This window comes from Desmodus rotundus, chromosome 6 (genome assembly GCF_022682495.2).
Source record: "Desmodus rotundus isolate HL8 chromosome 6, HLdesRot8A.1, whole genome shotgun sequence".
NCBI lineage: Eukaryota > Metazoa > Chordata > Mammalia > Chiroptera > Phyllostomidae > Desmodus > Desmodus rotundus.
Genome location: NC_071392.1, coordinates 371,874 through 390,479, shown reverse-complemented (window position 1 = coordinate 390,479; position 18,606 = coordinate 371,874). Strand labels below are relative to the sequence as shown.

General features: G+C 60.4%; 1 protein-coding gene across 1 annotated transcript; it reads left to right on the top strand.

Moving 5' to 3' along the window:
• Window positions 1-606: 606 nt before the first annotated feature.
• Window positions 607-17,557, top strand: NPC1L1 (NPC1 like intracellular cholesterol transporter 1). The gene is made up of 19 exons (XM_053927268.2): window positions 607-759; window positions 1,552-3,080; window positions 4,319-4,419; window positions 4,700-4,872; window positions 5,052-5,180; window positions 5,398-5,580; window positions 5,995-6,109; window positions 6,214-6,341; window positions 6,680-6,817; window positions 7,079-7,168; window positions 13,892-14,082; window positions 14,267-14,391; window positions 14,875-15,001; window positions 15,117-15,172; window positions 15,633-15,783; window positions 15,887-16,118; window positions 16,240-16,353; window positions 16,431-16,593; window positions 16,705-17,557. The coding sequence occupies exons 1-19, from the start codon at window positions 706-708 to the stop codon at window positions 16,893-16,895; spliced, it is 3,990 nt and encodes a 1,329-aa protein (XP_053783243.1). The 5' UTR covers window positions 607-705; the 3' UTR covers window positions 16,896-17,557.
• The last annotated feature ends 1,049 nt before the right edge of the window (window positions 17,558-18,606 follow it).

The window sequence follows — 18,606 nt, the reverse complement described above, 5'->3', positions numbered from 1 at the left end:
AGGGTGGGGGACACTGGAGAGAGGGGAGCAGAGGGCCATGACCCTCCCCTCTGGGGCCTCCGGACCCTCAGACCCCAGCAAGCTGGCCTTTCCCTGCCACCCAGAGTTGTCACTGTGTCACGCCACCGCTGAAGTGGCCCCTCTGTTATCAGGCTGTTAATATTAATTAACAACAGTTGCTAAGGATGACAGCACAAGGGTGTGTCCCAGCCAGAGTTGGCCCGGCCCCAAGAGGGGGCTGGGGACAGTAGGCGTCTGAGACCGGGTGGGTGGCAGGCTGAGTAGAGGGGTGAGTGGAGGTTTGCGAGACCACGGTGAGCACTGGCCCCCGCTGCCCCATCCCAGCCAGCATGCCCTGGAGCAGAGACTGGGCGAGTGCTGGGCTGTGGCAGGTCTCCAGCTGGCTCAGCCCTGGGCTCAGGTTGCTTTGGGAAGTGGGTGTCGGGGAGACCCCTCACTTCCACCATCGTCGTCATCGAGGCTCATCAGAGAGTGTGGGGCCACAGCAGGGAGGGGCGAGCAGGTGGATCATTAACCAGCCAGAGCCCTGGGAGGTGTAGGGCTCAGCCTGATTGGTCCCCAACCCAGTCAGGCCAGGTTGTCTCGGCAGGGCGTCTGCCTTGCTGTGTGTCCCCTGGACCCAGCCCTTAGCCTCGTCTGTCTGTGCCTGTCCCCACTTCCCTCGAACCCCTTCCTGGCGCTGGCATGGCCGAGGCCGGCCTGAGGGGCTGGCTGCTCTGGGCCCTGCTCTGGCAGTGGGTGAGTCCAAAGCCTGCATCCTCTCCCCGATGCCTCCCATCGGGATCCCAGGCAGGGGCTTCTTAGTGACAGTGAGGGAGGGCCCAGGTATTAGGGGCTGGACTTTGGATAGCTGAGGGATCCCAGATGCCCCAGAGGAGGGATGTGGGTGGGGGTCCTGGGTTGCCCAAGCCTCCAGGTCATGGGGTTAGATGGACACAGGGCCGGGGAGGAGGCAGTTGGACGGGGCGTGACCAAGGGTCTCCCAACCCTGGCCGGCTGCAGATGCCCTGGCCTGAGGTGGCTGGTGGGGTGGCTTCTGAGCCATGGATTTAACATCTGGGTTTGGAGGAGGTCACGTTTCTTGCTCACTTGCGGGTCTGGGAGGGTGGGCGAAGGCTCTCGGGCCGGCAGGGAAGAGCAGGGGAAGCTGTGCACAGAAGCTCCCTGGGGTCCCCGGCCTCTGGGCGTGGCCTGCAACTGGGGCACTGTGGCACCAGTGGTGATGGTGATGACGTCCTTGTGGGCGGTGCCTGGCACCAACTCAGCCTCCAAGGGTCTCCCCTTACCCTTGTCCCCTGTCCCCTTACCCTCCAATGCAACCTCATTCAATGCAGATCTGTGGGGTCACCTCCCTCTTGTCAGTGAGCTGGTCGCTCAGGATGAGCCCTGGCCGCACTGTGTCCCCAGACACCACCCCTGTGCTGCCCCAGCGGTTTGTCGCTGCCCTGCCCTGCGTCCATCCTCTCCCCGTGCCCCCCTGGCGGTCCTGGCCAAGGGCACCGGGCTGCGCTGAGCTTTCCCGCTCCACAGGCCCAGGCCGAGCTGTACACGCCCACACACAGACGTGGCTACTGCGCCTTCTATGACGAGTGCGGGAAGAACCCCGAGCTGTCCGGCAGCCTGGCCTCGCTGTCCAACGTGTCCTGCCTGTCCAACACACCCGCCCGCCCCATCACGGGCAGCCACCTGGCCCTCTTGCAGCGCATCTGCCCCCGGCTCTACACTGGCCCCAACACCACCTACGCCTGCTGCTCCCAGAAGCAGCTGGTGTCCCTGGAGGCCAGCATGGCCATCACCAAGGCCCTGCTGACCCGCTGCCCGGCCTGCTCGGACAACTTCGTGAGCCTGCACTGCCACAACACTTGCAGCCCCGACCAGAGCGTCTTCGTCAACGTGACGCGTGTGGCTGTGCGGGGGGGCGGCCAGCCCCCAGCCGTGGTGGCCTACGAGGCCTTCTACCAGCGCAGCTTCGCGGAGCAGGCCTACGACTCCTGCAGCCGGGTGCGCATCCCCGCGGCCGCCACGCTGGCTGTGGGCACCATGTGCGGTGTCTACGGCTCCGCCCTCTGCAATGCCGAGCGCTGGCTCAATTACCAGGGGGACACGGGGAATGGCCTGGCGCCGCTGGACATCACCTTCCACCTATGGGAGCCCAGCCAGGCCGCAGGGAGTGAGATGCAGCCCCTGGACGGGGAGATCACTCCCTGCAACCAGTCCCAGGGCGATGGCACAACCTCCTGCTCCTGCCAGGACTGCGCTGCGTCCTGCCCCGCCATCCCCCAGCCCGAGGTCCTGGACGCGACCTTCCGCCTGGGCCGCATGGCCGGTGGGCTGGCCCTGATCATCATCCTGTGCTCTGCGCTCTCCGTGCTCACTGCCTTCCTTACGGCACCCCGCCTGCGCCCCTGCAGGAAAATGGGAAGGATGCGGGACCCCAAGGCCGGCCCCAGCTTCTCCAACAGGCTCAGCCTCTCCACGCACATCCTCCTCAGCCGGGGCTTCCAGGGCTGGGGCACGTGGGTGGCCTCGTGGCCCCTGACAGTTCTCCTGGTGTCCATCGCGGTGGTGGCAGCCTTGGCTGGGGGGCTGGCCTTCATGAAACTGACCACAGACCCCGTGGAGCTGTGGTCAGCCCCCAACAGCCAGGCCCGGAGGGAGAAGGAGTTCCACGACCAGCACTTCGGCCCCTTCTTCCGGACCAACCAGGTGATCCTGACGGCGCCCCGGCGGCCCAGCTACGGGTACGACTCCCTGCTGCTGGGGCCCAAGAACTTCAGCGGCGTGCTGGACACCGACCTGCTGCAGGAGCTGCTGGTGCTGCAGGAGAGGCTGCGGCACCTGCAGGTGTGGTCGCCCGAGGAGCAGCGCAATGTCTCCCTGCGGGACATCTGCTACGCCCCCCTCAACCCGCGCAACGCCAGCCTCTCTGACTGCTGCGTCAACAGCCTCCTGCAGTATTTTCAGAGCAACCTCACGAGCCTGCTGCTCACCGCCAACCAGACGCTCATGGGGCAGACCGCCCAGGTGGACTGGCGGGACCACTTCCTCTACTGTGCCAAGTGAGTCCTGCGCACCGGCTCCAGGCAGGCGCTGGGGTGGCCAGGCAGAGCCCCCGGGGGTTGGGGGGCAGGGACCCACCTGGCTCCGCCTCTGGGCCTCGGGGGGGCTGCAGTGGCCCCTGGTGGGGCTCCTGCGCGCTGGGGCAGATCTGCACGTGGCCTTCGTGGCCTTTCTGCCGAGGTCCTGACGGAGCAGGGCGCGTCCTTGGTTTGTGTGTCTGGTGCTGCGTTCGGGAACTGGGTTCTGCGCGGCCAGGGCGCTGGCCTCACCCCGTAGCGGGTGAGGGAGGAGTGTTGAACGGCCTTCCTGGATAACTGTGCATTCTCAGCACCTGGTCCTTTCTTAACCGTTAGTTGCCATGGGGTGCGGGAGCCTCATCCGTGGCCTGTTTGTTCTTCACGCACTCAGGAGCGAGAGGGTAAAAACCCAGGAGCGTCACCGTGCCACGTGGAAACAGTCCTGACCTTGCAGCCCCTCGGATGTCTGGGTTGGAGGACGAGCGTTGCTGGGGCTGCTTTCCAGGGTCTGTGCTGGACCCCGGGTGCCTCAGAGCCACAGGCTGCGGGGAGCTGGGGCCTGAGTCCCCAGCCCTTACACTGGCTTCGTTTTGATTCTGGATGTTCACAACCACTTTTGGGGGTCCATTATCCCCACTTCAGAGATGGAGACGGAGGCTCACAGGGGTGGGGGGGGCGGTGCGCTGCTTAAGGCCACACTGGCAACCGAGCTCCCAGGGCAGCTGGTGACCGACAGGCTCACTTGCCTCGAGCGCTTTGTCCAGGGGCCTGCGGTGCTCTTGCTGTAAGGGCTCAGAAGGTGTGGAGACTGGCTCAAGGTCACCGAGTCTGCAAACTGTCCCCAGGAAAGAGACACAGTCGGGCCTCGAGGGTCCCGGGTGGCGGGGGGAGGAGGCTCCAGGCAGTGCGAGTCCTCGGTGGCTCTGTCCACGGTTGGGACTGGGGGTAGTCTGGGCCCCACCCCAAGGCACCACGTGAGGGGCTTGCCCACTGGTCTCGCCTGTCAGGATGCGGTGACGATGGGACCTGGAGGGCCCGGATGGCGGGTGGTGACATAAGCTTGGGCAGCCCTGGTCTGAGGGGCCCGGTCCACGCTGCCTTGGGCTACGTGAGATTTTGCCTGGGGGAGTGGCTCTGGCCGGGGTCAGGGGCTGGTGCGGGGCCTGGGGCTGGGCCGGGCGATGGGAGTGGGGCTGCAACGGTCCTTCCTCTCCCTCCAGCGCCCCCCTCACCTTCAAAGACGGCACGGCCCTGGGCCTGAGCTGCATGGCTGACTACGGAGCCCCAGTGTTCCCTTTCCTCGCTGTGGGCGGCTACAAGGGTGAGCTGGGCAGCTCTGGGGAAGCTGCCAGGGCCACCATGGGGCAGGAGCGGGAGCAGTGACAGGCAGCCACGCTGGTGGGGGCTGGGTGGCGCCATAGACCTGCCTGTCCTTGACCCCCTCCCCTTCTCCCCGAGCTGCTTAGTCTCTCTGGTTTTGTGCCTGCAGCTGAGAGAGGAATGTGGGGTTGGCCTCAAGCAATGAGGCAGATAAGGATGGTCAGGGTGTGGGGGTGTTGGGGAGGCCTCGGGGACGGGAGGCTAAGCTCTTCTCCCCACAGGGAAAGACTACTCTGAGGCAGAGGCCCTGATCTTGACCTTCTCCCTCAACAACTACCTTCCTGGGGACCCCCGGCTGGCCCAGGCCAAGCTCTGGGAGGCGGGCTTCCTGGAGGAGATGCGAGCCTTCCGGCGGCAAATGGCCGGCACATTCCAAGTCACATTCATGGCAGAGGTAGGGGCTGTGGGGTCCACAGCTCTGGGACACCCCAGGCAGCTTGGGGTGGGTTCCCATGGCCCCACCCTGAGTGACCCTGGGCTGTGGTCGCCTGCTCAGGAGGACAGGTGGCAGGAATGCTGCCCAGTGGGGCCCAAGGCCGTCACAGGTCAGCGGCGGGTGGGTTGTGTCCGCAGCGCTCCCTGGAGGACGAGATCAGCCGGACCACGGCCGAGGACCTGCCCATCTTCGCCATCAGCTACCTGGTCATCTTTCTGTACATCTCCCTGGCCCTGGGCAGCTACACCAGCTGGCGCCGCGTGCTGGTGAGGAGGGGGAGGGGCATGGGGAGGGGCGTCTGGAACCTTCCCAGCCAGAGCTCCTTGCTGCGGAGGAACACAGCGCAGAGGTCCCCAGGGCTGACACCTTGTACCGCCCCCCGACAGACCCCACTCTGTGCAAACCTAGCGCATAGTGTCTGGCGGAATGTGGCCCCCTCCAGCCCTGAGTCCACTTCTGCAGGCTGAGCCTGTCCTGTTGCAGGTGGACGCCAAGGTCACGCTGGGCCTGGGCGGGGTGGCCGTGGTGCTGGGAGCCGTCTTGGCCTCCATAGGCCTCTTCTCCTACGCGGGCGTCCCCACCTCCTTGGTGGTCCTTCAGGTGGTGCCTTTCCTGGTGCTGGCCGTGGGGGCCGACAACGTCTTCATCTTCGTCCTGGAGCACCAGGTGGGTGGGCGCTGGCCTGCACCTGGCGCCCCATCCCAGACACCCCTGTGGAGGTTTCCTGGGCTCCCTACCTGAGGCCGGCCTCCCCACCCCTGTGGGCCACCTTGTGTCCTTCTGCTGCCATGCAGCGTTCCAGGGAGGGACGGGTCAGAGTTGATTAGTCTCTGCTGTTGGTGGACATGGAGGGGCCAGTGGTTGCTGGGGCACAGGTGCCCTGGACACCCCGAAGCATGCCCAGCCTCCGTCTGTGCCCAACTCAGAGGAGGGGAGGCTGTGGCGCAGGGTCTGCCCGAGGGGGAAGGCTGACCTGGTCCTTGGGCTCGGCCGGGTCTCCGGGCAACGGCCATGCATGGCATGTGCTGGCCCCGCTGGCTGGCCCTGGACCTGGTTGTTGCCGTCCCCCTCTCCCTCCAGAGGCTGCCGCAGAAGCCTGGGGAGGGCCTGGAGGCCCACATCGGCCGGGTGCTGGGCAGCGTGGGGCCCAGCATGTTGCTCTGCAGTGTCTCTGAGGCCATCTGCTTCTTCCTGGGTGAGCATGGGCAAGGACACTGTGGAGCCCAGGGTGCAGGCAGCCCCTCCCTCAGCTCCTGTGCACACAGGACCCCTGACCTCAGAGCCACCTCCGTCCCCCAGGTGCCCTGACCCCCATGCCCGCGGTGCGGACCTTTGCGCTGACCTCTGGCCTCGCGGTGATCCTGGACTTCCTGCTGCAGATGTCGGCGTTTGTGGCCCTGGTGGCCCTTGATGCGAGGAGGCAGGAGGTTGGGGACCTGGCCGGCCCCATGTTGGCTGGGACAGGTGGGGGGCCCCACTCTGCAGAGAAGGCTCAGAGTGGGGCTCAGGGCAGGGGCACTGAGCGGGAACATCTGGGCCACATAGTCCCCAAACAAAAGTAATTTGGCTCTGGTCATCTGGGGGAATGGACCGGACTCCCTAACACACGTGAGGTCTTGACACAAACTGTAAGTCAGAGGCTGACAGCATTCAAAGGGGTGGTATCAAGTAGGAGCCGCACACTGGCCAGTGGCCCGGTGCCCGGGAGGAGGGGAGTGGTCCCCAGGGTCTGCTCTGGGGTCACCTGGAGGGGCTGCTCCCCCAGGCCTCCCGGCTGGATGGCTGCTGCTGCCTCCGCGCCCAGAAGCCGCCCCCACCTGGCCCGAGCGAGGGGCTTCTGCTCCGATTCTTCTGCAAGGTCTATGTCCCATTCCTGCTGCACCAGGTCACCCGCGTGGTTGTGGTGAGTGGGGCAGGAGGGGCAGCTGGGGCCCTCACAGCGCCAGGGATGGGGGTGCTGCTCAGCTTGACCTTTACCTCCCAGTCATTTTGGGTCTGGAGCTCACCCAGGGTCTGGTGCTAAAGGCCAGGGTTGGGGGGTGGCGGGCGGCCGGAACTCAAGTCCAGCTCCAAAGTGTTTCAGAGAACAGCCAACCAGATGCAGGTTGGGGAAGAGCCGGGGACCCCTGTGCGGCCAGGCTCTCAGGCCTGTCTCCCTCCTCAGCTGCTGCTGTCGCTGGCGCTGTTCGGGACGTGTCTGTACTTCATGTGCCACATCAGTGTGGGGTTGGACCAGGAGCTGGCCCTGCCCAAGGTGAGCTGGGCGCTGTGGCCCCGGCCCTCCGGGTGGCAGGAGGGTCTGCAGCACAGAGTGGGGGAGGGCTCAGTGGGGGGACAGCCGGGCCAGGGACAAGTTGGGGTGCAGGGCTTCTCCTTCCCTCGTGGGCCTGGGGAGAGAGGCTCTCCCTGCAGAACTGACACTCTGTCCTCACTCCCCATGCACTCCCCACGCTCCGCTCCCCCAGCCCATGCACTGCTATTCTGTTTTCCGTCTCTGATTCCAACTCTGCTAGGGACCGCATATCCGTGGAATCACACAGTGTTTGTCCTTGCGACCGGCTTATTTCTCTCTGCATCACGTCCTCAAGGCTCATGCGTGCTGTAGCGGGTGTCAGTGTGTCCTTCCTTGTGAGACTGAGTACTGTTCATGTACATGTACATACACTTGTATGTGTATTTTATTCACTCACCTGCGGACGGACACTGGGCTGTCTCCACGTTGCAGCTGCTGTGAACACAGGTGCACGGATATCCCTTGGAGACCCTGCTTTCCCTTCTTTTGGATAAATACCCGGAAGTAGAATTTCTGGATTGTATGGTACAATGGTTCTATTTTTTGAGGATTCTCCATACTGTGTGGGCTTCCACAGTGGTTGCAGCAATTTCTTTCCCACCAATAGTGCACAGGGATTCTAGTTTCTCGACATCCTGGCCAACGCTTACTGTTTTCTGGGGGTTTTTCTTTTCTTTCTTTTTATTTTTTAAACTCTTCACTGAAGAGTATGTTTTATGGGTTTTAGAGGGAGGAAGGTGGGGGAGAGAGAGAGAATGGAACGTCAATTGGTTGCCTCCTGTATGCGCCCCAGACTGGGGATCAAGCCCACAACCCAGGCGTGTGTCCTGACTGGGCATCGAACTGGTGACTTTGAAAGTACTCACTGTTCATGTATAGAAATGCAGTTGATTTCTGGGTGCTGATTTTCTTTCCTGCAATCTTGCTGGATTTATTTATTCGTTCTAACCGTTTTTTAGTGGAATTTTATTTTATTTTGTTGCATTTTTAAACGTGTAACAAAAGGTAGGTAATCTAGGAACAGAGACCGTTTCAGTTGTTCCTCTCCAGGGTGGATGCCTTCTACTCCTTTTCCTCACGTGTTTGCTCTGCAGCCCCCAGCAGTCGGTGGTGTGAGCGTGGGGAGAGCCCACTCCTGTCCTGATCTGAGAGGAAGGGCTTTCAGGTTTCCGCCTTGAGTGGGGCATTGCTGGTGGGGTTTTCATATATGGCCTTTATCACGCTGAAACACTTTCCTGCTTTCCTACTTTTCTGAGTGGTTTTTTTTTTTCATGAAAGGATGTAGGATTTTGTGAAATGCTTTATCTGTAGCAATTGAGATGATCATCTGATTTTATTTCCATTCCTTATATTTAAATTTGAGAACCACTACTTTAAAAAAAAAGATTTTGCTTATTAATCTCTAGAGTGGGGAAGGGAGGGAGAAAGAGACGGAGAGATGCATCGATCAGCTGCCTCTCACATCCCCAGCTGGGGACCTGGCCTGTGACCCGGCCATGTGCCCTGACTGGGAATGGCCCTTTCGGTTCGCAGGCCAGCGCCCAACCCACTGAGCAACCCAGCCAGGGCCTGTTTCCATCCTCTCCCTGCGGTGTAGCGCGCTGGGACAGGTCCTTGCTTTCTGGGGGTATGGCCCCCTAGGTCATGGTGCAGCATCCTTTTAATATCTGGTCCCCAGTTTATGATTGTCCAACTACGGTCTTTCAACTTTACTGCGGGGTGAGAGTGACGGGCATTCAGCAGAAATCGTATCTCAGACTTTGAATTTTGATCTTTTCCTGGGCTGGTGACACACCCCCAGTGAGACCTGTGACCCCCCGCCAAACGCGGGGTCGCCCGCCCTTGTTCTGGGTCTTGTGTGTGAGCACGTTTGTGGCGGGCAGGTGCGCTACACGCACCTCTGACTCCCCCCGTGGGTTTATTGGGACGTGACCCATGGTAAGTTGAGGAGCACCCGTGCCGGCAACGTGCGGAGGAGTTTTGCATCAAGGTTTATGAAGGATATTGGTTGGTACTTCCTCTTGTAGTCAGTGTCTTTGTCTGGCTTTGGTATCAGGGAAAAGCTGGCCTTGAAAATGAGTTAAAGGTATTGTGCTCAATTTTTAGAGGAGTTTGAGGAGTTAACTGCTCTTTGAAAGCATGGTGGAATTCATCGGGAAAGCCAGCTGTGGTCAGAGCATATATGTCGTGTGGTATGTATGTTTTTAAACGCTGAAACATAATTTGTGGCTACCACCTGGTGTATCATGCAGACTGTCCCATACGTACTTGAGATTTGAGAATCACGGGTGCTTTGTCGTCCTTGGGTGGCGTGCTCTGTGTTTGTCTGTAAGATCCCGGTGGTGTGTTGGGTTATTCAAGTCCTTGGTTTCCCCGCTTGTTCCACCTGGTTGTTCTGCCCAATGTGGAGAGTGGGTGTCGAACCCTCCCCCTGTTAGTGTAGAACTTCCTGTTTCTCCACTCAACGCTGTCCCTTTTGCCTCACAGGTTTTGGGTGGTCCGCCTGTAGGCGAATATTTACACACCCTCATTTTTCCCACATCGAACTTTTTATTCACACATGGCATCCTCCTCCGTCTCTGTCAGCAGTTCGATGTACAGTCTACCTTGTCTGAGGTTGGGGCAGCCACCCCTCCACTCCCCTCCCTTGGTTACATTTGCGTAGAAAGTACCTTTCCGTCCCTTCACCTTCCACCTGGGGGTGTGTTGGGATCTCACGCGGGTGTCTTGTAGACAGCATATCGCTGGGTCACGCTTCCTAGTCCATTCTGCCAATCTCTGACTTTCCATTGGAGAGCTTAACCTATTCATATTTGAAGTAATTGCTGAGAAGGAGTTACTATTTGTTCTCTGTATGCCTTAGAGCTTTTTTTGTCTCATGTCCTGTATTAGTCTTCTCTTGTGTTTAGTCGATTTTTACTAGGAAAACTTTGAAATTCCCTTCTGATTTCCTTGGGTGCGTATTCTGTGGCTATTTTCTTTGTGCTTACCACGGGCGTTACAGTGAACATCCTAAACTCTAACACTCTAATTTGAATTTATGCAGCTTAGCTTCAATAACATACAAAACTCTGCTCCTTTACAGTGCTGTCTCCACCCCTTTCAATGCCTCAGATTTACATCTTTATATATCGTGTGCCCCAAGCATAGACTAGTAATTCTATGTAATGGTGGAGTTACAGGTTAAAGTTACAATAATACTAGAATTCATAAGTGCTCATGCAATTGACTCGTTTTTTAAAAAAAGATGTTATTCATTTATTTAGAGAGAGGGGAAGGGAAGGAGAAAGGGAGAGAAACATCAATGTGTGGTTGCCTCTCATGTGCCGCTACTGGGGACCTGGCCTGTAACACAGGCATGTGCTCTGACTGGGAATCGAACCAGTGACCCTTTGGTTCAGAGGCCCGCGCTCAATCCACTGAGCCACACCAGCTAGGGTGCAGCTGAATCTTGAACAACATGGATTTGAATTGCATAGGTCCCCTCATATGTAGATTATTTTCAATATATATCAGAAAATTTTTCTGAGATTTGTAATGATTTGAAAAAACTCACAGATGAACTGCATAGCCTCAAAATATCAGAAACAATATAAGAAAAATTGGGTATGTAATGAATCATAAAATACATGTAGATACGAGTCTATTTTACTGTTTACGACCATTAAACATAGACAAGTTTGTTATAAAAGGCTAAACTCCATCAGCTCTTGCAGCCCCAAGCCCGGACGGCACACAGGCCGTTAGCCAAGGGGAGGAGTGTGAACCTGAGTCACCGTGCAGAGCGGAACCCCAACCTGTCCCATCGGCCCCGTCACCCAATGACCACACCGACGACCCAGGGGAAGAGCCAGCAGGGATGCTGGAAAGTGCTCCCAGGAAGCAGAGGAAAGTCTCGGCGTCGGAGGGAAAAGTTGGGCCGCGCGGCAGGCACCATGGACTGCGGCCGGCAGCAGGGCTCTGCCGCCCTTTCAACACGAATGGGTCCGGTGGAAGGACCACTGCAAATGAAGAAGAGGAAATTCGTGGAGCCCTGGCTGCAGCTGCACCAGCAGCACAAGCTCCTCACGCTTTTTGCCAGCTAGCTTCTCACCTGGTCTGGAGACACGGCTTTGCGTGGGGACAGGGCCGCTGCAGAACGCATCCCTACCACCCTGATAGGGTTCCTGAGAGCTACGTTGTGGTAGGATGAAGCGAAAGGTGAAGGATCTAAAGCCAGAGAATGTAATGCCGGTAGAGGATGGCCTGATCATTTTACAAAGAGCTTTGGCTTTAAAAATGTCAAGATAACAGAAGAAGCAGCTTCTGCCGACCGAGAGGCCTCAAACAATTCCTAGATGCCATTAAGAAAATCACTTAATGGAGAGAAAGGACGTTAGCCTGAACGGGTCTGCAAGGCAGACGAAAGTGTCCAGTTCCAGGGAAACAAAGGCACAGAGGACATTCTCTAGTAAGGAAGAGAGGGAGCCCGGGGACGGAAGGAGGAAGGGCGGGCTGGCTCTGCTGTCTTCTGCACATGCAGTCGGGTTTACGGTCAGAACCTCCCTTTTCTCTGACGCTGCTTGCCCCGAGCTGAGCCTGGGAGGGAGGCCAACACTAGCTCCCAGGCTTCGGTCGAATGACGAGAAGGCCTCGTCCACAGGAGCCCATTTCTGGTTCCACTGACACGTTGTCCCTGAAATCAGGACGTACCCGGCTGCCTTGAGAAGTTGTTTTGGTATCAGACAATGCCCCCAGCCGCCCAGCAGCCCACGAGTTCAACAGGCATCGAAGTGGTGACTTGCCCCATGCACGTCTCTAACTTGGCCTTTGGATCTGGGGTCTGAGGCCCCTGGGGCTCCCCCCACGCGATCTCTGTGGGGAGGACGGGCAGCGCTGTGGGAGGGAGCCCCACGGAGCACATCACGGAGTCCGGAAGGGCCATGCCACTGCAGACGCATTGCTGTTACAGAAAATGCTGTGAAAGCCGCCAAGCCCGAAACAGAGAGCCCCTGCCGGAGAAACGCTGTCCCCACGCCGCGCGCCACTCCCAGGACTGATGGCGAACCGACTGGGGGTCGTGACAGGGACGGCGGGTGCAGCAGAAAGTGGGGGTGGTGGTGAAAGGCGTCAGGGTGAACATTTGGCAGAAACTCCAGCACCAGCAGACCCCACTGCAGGGGCCTGACGGATGGTGCTGGACCGAGGCGAGCGATCGTCTCCTGGGCAGCAGTTCTACCCCTTTCACAGCACGGATGCTTCTAGAACGCAGGCGGCAGAACGAACACGGGTGGCAGAGGAAGGAGCACAAGTGCAGAGAAACGACTGCAGAGAAATCAGAAAGGGGGAGAGTCAGAGAGAGATTATGATGCGATTCCATGTAGCCTCCCTCTGCGCCTCCGCAGCGTGAGCACCTTCACCACGGCCGGCCCCCACTCAGTGAGCAGTGGGGAGGCGTCTGCGCACAGCTGACCGGTTGTGTGTGTGTGAGAGGGTCTTCGTGGGGGAACCGAAGGCCACGGTGGCACTACATCTGTGTGTCCTGACTGGGAGTCAGACCCAAACATTTTGGTGTATGGGACGATGCTCCAACCAACCGAGCCCCCCCGGCCAGGGCTCACCAAACCTTTTCCTAGGCTTTTGCGGTGATGGTCTGAATTCCCACATATTTGTAATTGCTTTTGGTTCCTATTTCTTAAAATGCCTGGTTCCCAAAAGGAGAAAAAGGGGAAAAAATAGTAAATTGGGCGCTTGCCCTTTTAATATCCTGGAAGTCACTTCAGCCCCAGGTGGTGGAGGGAAAATGGCAACCGGCACTGCTGAGATCTTATGCAGCGACCGAGGATCAGAACACAGACTTCCGACAGTCTGGGGCAGTGGGGGTCCTCACAGCCCAGCCTGAACCCTGCCAGCCCTGTGCCTGCCGCCCTCCCCAGGGCCTGGAGGAGGCAGGCAGATGGGTCGCTGCAGCCTGCCAACAACTGAAATTGATCGAAATTAACCGCAATTTACCTGCCACGTTGTTCTTGGCGTTTCAGGCCCCTGGTAGCACCTAGAGTTTCAGAACTATCCCATGAGACAGGTTTTGCCAGTGCAGCAGCTGTCCAGGTGGGCAGGGGGTCCCCAGGGCCTCCTGCTCTACCCTCTCCCCCGATGTCCTTCTGAGGTGTTACACCGTTGGAAAAGGGACAGGCCACAAAGGTGCCTGGCACAGGGACTCCAGGGGGTGACATTGGTGTTTGCCTGTGCATGATGGGCTGTGTGACCGACCAGCCTGTGAGACTGGCTGTGCCAGGTAGGGGTGGGTGATAAGGGCTAAGTGACACGCACAGGCGTGCGTGTGTGTGCGCACCAGAGGGTGTTTGAGCAGCTGGCAGTGTGTGCTCTGCATGTGCACCTGTGACTACACCTGGGCATGTGCACCCCCGTGGGTGCACCTCCAGCCATGTGGCTCTGTAACGAAATGGCACCTGTGCCTCTGCAGGGGCCAGCCTCTGCGAATTCGTACATCTCTGTGTGCATGCCTCCGTCAGTGTGTGTGCCTCCGTGGGTGTGCGGCTTTGTGAGTGTGTGCCTTCAAGAGTGTGCGCCTCCGTGAGTGTGCACCTCCGTGAGGTGCCCGTGGCTGCACCTCTGGGGCTGTCCACGGTGGCGAGCCCCTTGGGATGCCTATGGTCCGGGCTTCCTGACTGTCCTCCTTTCCAGGACTCGTACCTGCTCGACTACTTCCTCTTTCTGAACCACTACTTCGAGGCGGGGGCCCCGGTCTACTTCGTCACCACTGGGGGCTACAACTTCTCCAGCAAGGCGGGCATGGACGCAATCTGCTCCAGCTCCGGCTGTGACAGCTTCTCCCTCACCCAGAAGATCCAGTATGCCGTCGAGTTTCCCGAGCAGTGAGTGTCCCGTCCCTGCCCCAGTCCATGCCCCTCCCTCCTGTTCCTGTCCCGCCCCACCTGCTGCCATGTGCCTGGGGGACCCAGGGTGGGGGTCAGGCCACGAGAAGGACCCACCACTGGCCTGTCTGGTCCTGCCCCCTGACCCCTTGCCCCCCCCCCCCCCCCCGGCCCTGACCCCCAGGTCTTACTTGGCCATCCCCGCCTCCTCCTGGGTGGATGACTTCATCGACTGGCTGACACCGTCCTCCTGCTGCCGCCTTTATGCCTTTGGCCCCCATAAGGACGAGTTCTGCCCCTCCACCGTCAGTGAGTGCCAGGCCTCTGGGGGTTCATGGCTCCCACAGCTTGGGGAAACTGAGGCGAGAGAAAGGAGACAACTGGTGAGGTTTCCTTAGCCCCTCACAGCCTCCTACAGGGTCGGCAGGGGCGGGGCACAGGCTCGGCGTGCATGTGCAGGTGACCAGGCCTCATAGCTGGGTGCCCTGCCGGACTGCCGGGCACTCACACACTCGCGTTTCCCCTGGGCACACACATGGGGAGCGGGCAGCGGAGTGGGGAGGCCCCGCGGGCTGTCTCTCTGCTCCAGACTTCCCTTTCCCACCTGCCTCAGTCGTGGGCAGTTTCCGGGAGGGAGAGAAGCCCCCCCAGTTAGAGAGAAACGCAAAGCGCACTCAGGCATGTGGGCGTGGGGCAAGCGCCCCGGTGTGAGGGGCGCAGAGTGGCAGGAGGGGCAGCACAGGGCGGCCGGGCCCTGGGGGCCGCTGCCTGCAGCCCCTGCTCCATCTGCAGCCTCGTTGGCCTGCATCAAGAACTGCATCAGCTTCACCTTCGGGACCGTGCGGCCATCAGTGGACCAGTTCAACAAGTACCTTCCCTGGTTCCTCAGCGACCCTCCCAACATCAAATGTCCCAAAGGGTAGGCCTGGGCGGGGCGTCCCTAGGGAGGAGGGGAGCGCAGAGGGGTGGGAGGCCAGCGCAAGGGGCCTGGGGGGTCTGGTCCTCAGCCAACCCTCTATTCTGCCCACCCCCAGGGGTCTGGCAGCTTACAACACCTCGGTGGACTTGGGCCCTGATGGCCAGATTTTAGGTAAGCGCGGCCTCTTGTGGCAGGAGAGCTTCAAGTCAGCGGCTCCAGGGCCCATGGGCCCCAGGGACGGACCTCCATGTTGCACTTTCTCCCCTTCCTCCTTCATGGGGGCTCCTAGCTATGTCCTTGGAGGTCAGAGGTCGGAGGTTGTGGTTACCCAGCTCCTGGTCCTCACTTCATTCCCGTCTGCCCTGCTTCCACCTCCACACCCCGAGCTCGCAGAGCAGCACCAGGGCCCATGGGCAGACCCCTGAGGCCCCACCGGGCAGAGGCAGGGCTGGCTCAGTCTCACCCAGCTGCGGGGACCGCAGGGCTTGTGCCAAACCAGCCGCAGGCCCTTCGCCCAGAGTTTATCACGGATCCCCAATGGTGGCAACAGGGGCCCGAACCCAGGCCCCCCAGGGTCCTGGGGCGCCCAGGGCTGGCTCTGACCTCTGCCTTGTGCTCCCGCTGGCACCAGCCTCGCGCTTCATGGCCTACCACAAGCCCCTGAAGAACTCGAAGGATTTCACGGAGGCCCTGAGGGCAGCTCGGGCGCTGGCAGCCAACATCACCGCCGACCTTCGGAAGGTGCCAGGCACCGACCCGGCCTTCGAGGTCTTCCCCTACACGTGAGGCTGGGGCGGCGGCCGCAGGGCGGGCCGGGGAGGGCCTCCTGTGACGGGTGTGGGAGGCCGTGTGCCCAGTGACCAGGTGACCATGCCATCCCTGCAGGGTCACCAACGTGTTCTACGAGCAGTACCTGACCGTGGTGCCTGAGGGGCTCTTCATGCTCAGCCTCTGCCTGGTGCCCACCTTCGCTGTCTGCTGCCTCCTGCTGGGCATGGACCTGCGCTCCGGCCTCCTCAACCTCTTCTCCATCATCATGGTCCTGGTGGACACCGTGGGCTTCATGGCCCTTTGGGGCATCAGCTACAACGCCGTGTCCCTCATCAACCTGGTCACGGTAACCGCCCGGCACGGCCTCGCAGGGCGTGCCCCACTCTCTCTAGGGTCTGAATTCTGCCCTCTGACCTTGGCGTGGGCCCCACCCTGGCCCTCCCCAGGCTGACGCCCCCTGCCCGCAGGCGGTGGGCATCTCGGTGGAGTTCGTGTCCCACATCACCCGCTCCTTTGCGGTCAGCACCAAGCCCACCCGGCTGGAGAGGGCCAAGGAGGCCACCGTCTCCATGGGCAGTGCGGTGAGTGGCTGGGTGGCTGTGGGATGCCCTCTGCTGGCTGCCCTGTGTCCAGCCTGACACCTGCCTGCGACCCCTAGGTATTTGCCGGAGTGGCCATGACCAACCTGCCTGGTATCCTCGTTCTGGGCTTGGCGAAGGCCCAGCTCATCCAGATCTTCTTCTTCCGGCTCAACCTGCTCATCACCCTGCTGGGCCTGCTGCACGGCCTGGTCTTCCTGCCTGTCGCCCTCAGCTACCTGGGTGCGTGATGGCATGCCCAGGGAGGGGCCGCTGTGCCAGCAGAGCAGGGAGTGCTCCTGTCTGCTGGGGGCAGGGTGGTGACCTTGCTCCCCTGGGTCTGTCCTTCTGCAGGGCCTGATGTCAACCCAGCTCTGGTGCTGGAGCAAAAGCGGGCAGCAGAGGTGGCTGCAGCCAGGACGGCTGCCTGCCTGAAGCACTCCTCCCCGACCTGCCTGGCCAATGGCACCTACATCAATGGCAGCTTCGAACATCCCGCGGAGAACGCAGGCGCAGGTGCTGGCAGCGGCCCCCTGCGCCAGTGAGGAGAGCCCCATCCAGGCTCCAGAGGCGTGAGGGCTCCCATGGGGACCCTGACCCATCTTCCCCTCAGGGCCTGGGAGAGGCTGTCCCTGTGGGAGTGCCCACGCTGGGACTCCTTCTGGCCACCAGGTGCCCTAAGGCCCCCCACCCTGGCGGCAGGCCCCTGGTTTCCAGGTCATGCAAGCCTCGCGGCACAGGCTCGCCTCCTCCTTCCTGGGACCTGGCTCTCGGGGCCCAGAGAGAGGCACGCACATTGGTTGCAGCTCAGAGCAGCTGCCCACTTCCTGTGAGCCTCCCCACCCCTCCTCACCCACACTTTAGCGACCCTGAGCACACAGGGCAGGGCTCCACCCCACAGGAGGCCCAGAAGGGGTTTCCTGCTGCTGGGGGTCGCAGAATGTTCTGGAAAACAGTCTGGTCATGGATGGACCCCGCTAGGAAATGCCGTTCAGTCTGGCCTTTGGCTCCAATGACTGTTACGGTTGTTGCCGCCGGTGGAGCCGCTCGTGGGTCGGCCAGGTGCTGAGCTCCTGGGGCCGAGCTGCCCACCCCCAGTTCTGCGCCTCAGAGCAGCCCCGACTGGAGCCTCCTCCGAGAAGCAGGCCCAGGTGTGCGCCTGCTCAGGGCCATGCGCGCCGGCGCTTAATAAATGGCTGTGGGGTTTATGTCACATGTCCTATTCTGGCTGCCTCTGGGCTTAAGACACTTTTTGTAAGTTACACAAATGACACCTGCGTGGGAGTGTGACTTAGGGGATATTAGTCTGTGTTTTTCCCTCCCCCTTTTCAAGAAAGGAGCCAGGCCCTTCCTTGGAAGTGCCTTCAGGAGCAGCCCCACAGCGGCCCGCTTTCCGGGAGCAGCCCGTGAGGGAGGGGACACCCAGACAGCCGGCTGGAGAAGCAAGGTGCCCGTGGGGAGGGAGGGACGCCCTGTACACAGCAGCGGCCCCCAGGAAGGTCCTGTGCAGGGACAGGGGTCAGAGTGCCAAGCACCAAGGCATTCCAGACCTTCCTCCAGAACGTTCTGCTGCGCTTGGGCTCCAGCCCCATCCCTTCTTTCGTTGTGAGGGTTTGCTGAGGAGCTGCTGTGACCACGTGTAACGGGAGGACACGCCAAGCAGACGTGTTTGCATGGGCCCACGTGACACCGAGTGTCCCAGCACGTGAACAAACACACTTTCGTCTGTCAGCTGCCCCGCTAGTAGGCAAGCAGCGGGTCCCACTGCTGTTCCACTGTAGGCCCACAAGCACTTACTTGGAATTCCAGAGTCCCAAGAGTCTGAAAAACTGGGTCATCATTATTTTCCTCTGTGAATTTGGGACAAACTCAGTTGGTGGTTGTGTCTGTTGATCCTCTTCACTAACAGGCTTTCCACAGCCTTCTGCCCACGTGGCGTGAATAGCACATCAGCGCATCAGCGAGTTTGGTGACCGGCTGCCACCCACGCTAGGGCCTCCTGGACGATGGGGTAGTAGGCTGATGGGGCCTAATCTCTAAAGTGGTGTGAGGGTCAGGGGTCAGGTTACCTTCCCAAAACACATTCCACACTCTGAACTTCAACTCACCTCTGGGGTTGCAGAGACGCCCCGAGGCCCCGTGTGACATTCGCATGCGTGTTTGCCTCCTGTTTGCGTGTGAGAGAGCCACGGGCAGGCACAGGCGGCCGGCAGCCGGCTGTGGGCGGGGCTCTCTCCAGGGCCTGGCACACAGAGC

Bases quoted from the DNA above. Each gene is read 5' to 3' on its own strand.
- NPC1L1 (XM_053927268.2), top strand. From the start codon at position 706: ATGGCCGAGGCCGGCCTGAGGGGCTGGCTGCTCTGGGCCCTGCTCTGG. The intron at 7,169-13,891 runs GTGAGCTGGGCG...CCTCCTTTCCAG, and splicing joins AGGAGCTGGCCCTGCCCAAG to GACTCGTACCTGCTCGACTA. The intron at 14,392-14,874 runs GTGAGTGCCAGG...CTCCATCTGCAG, and splicing joins GTTCTGCCCCTCCACCGTCA to CCTCGTTGGCCTGCATCAAG.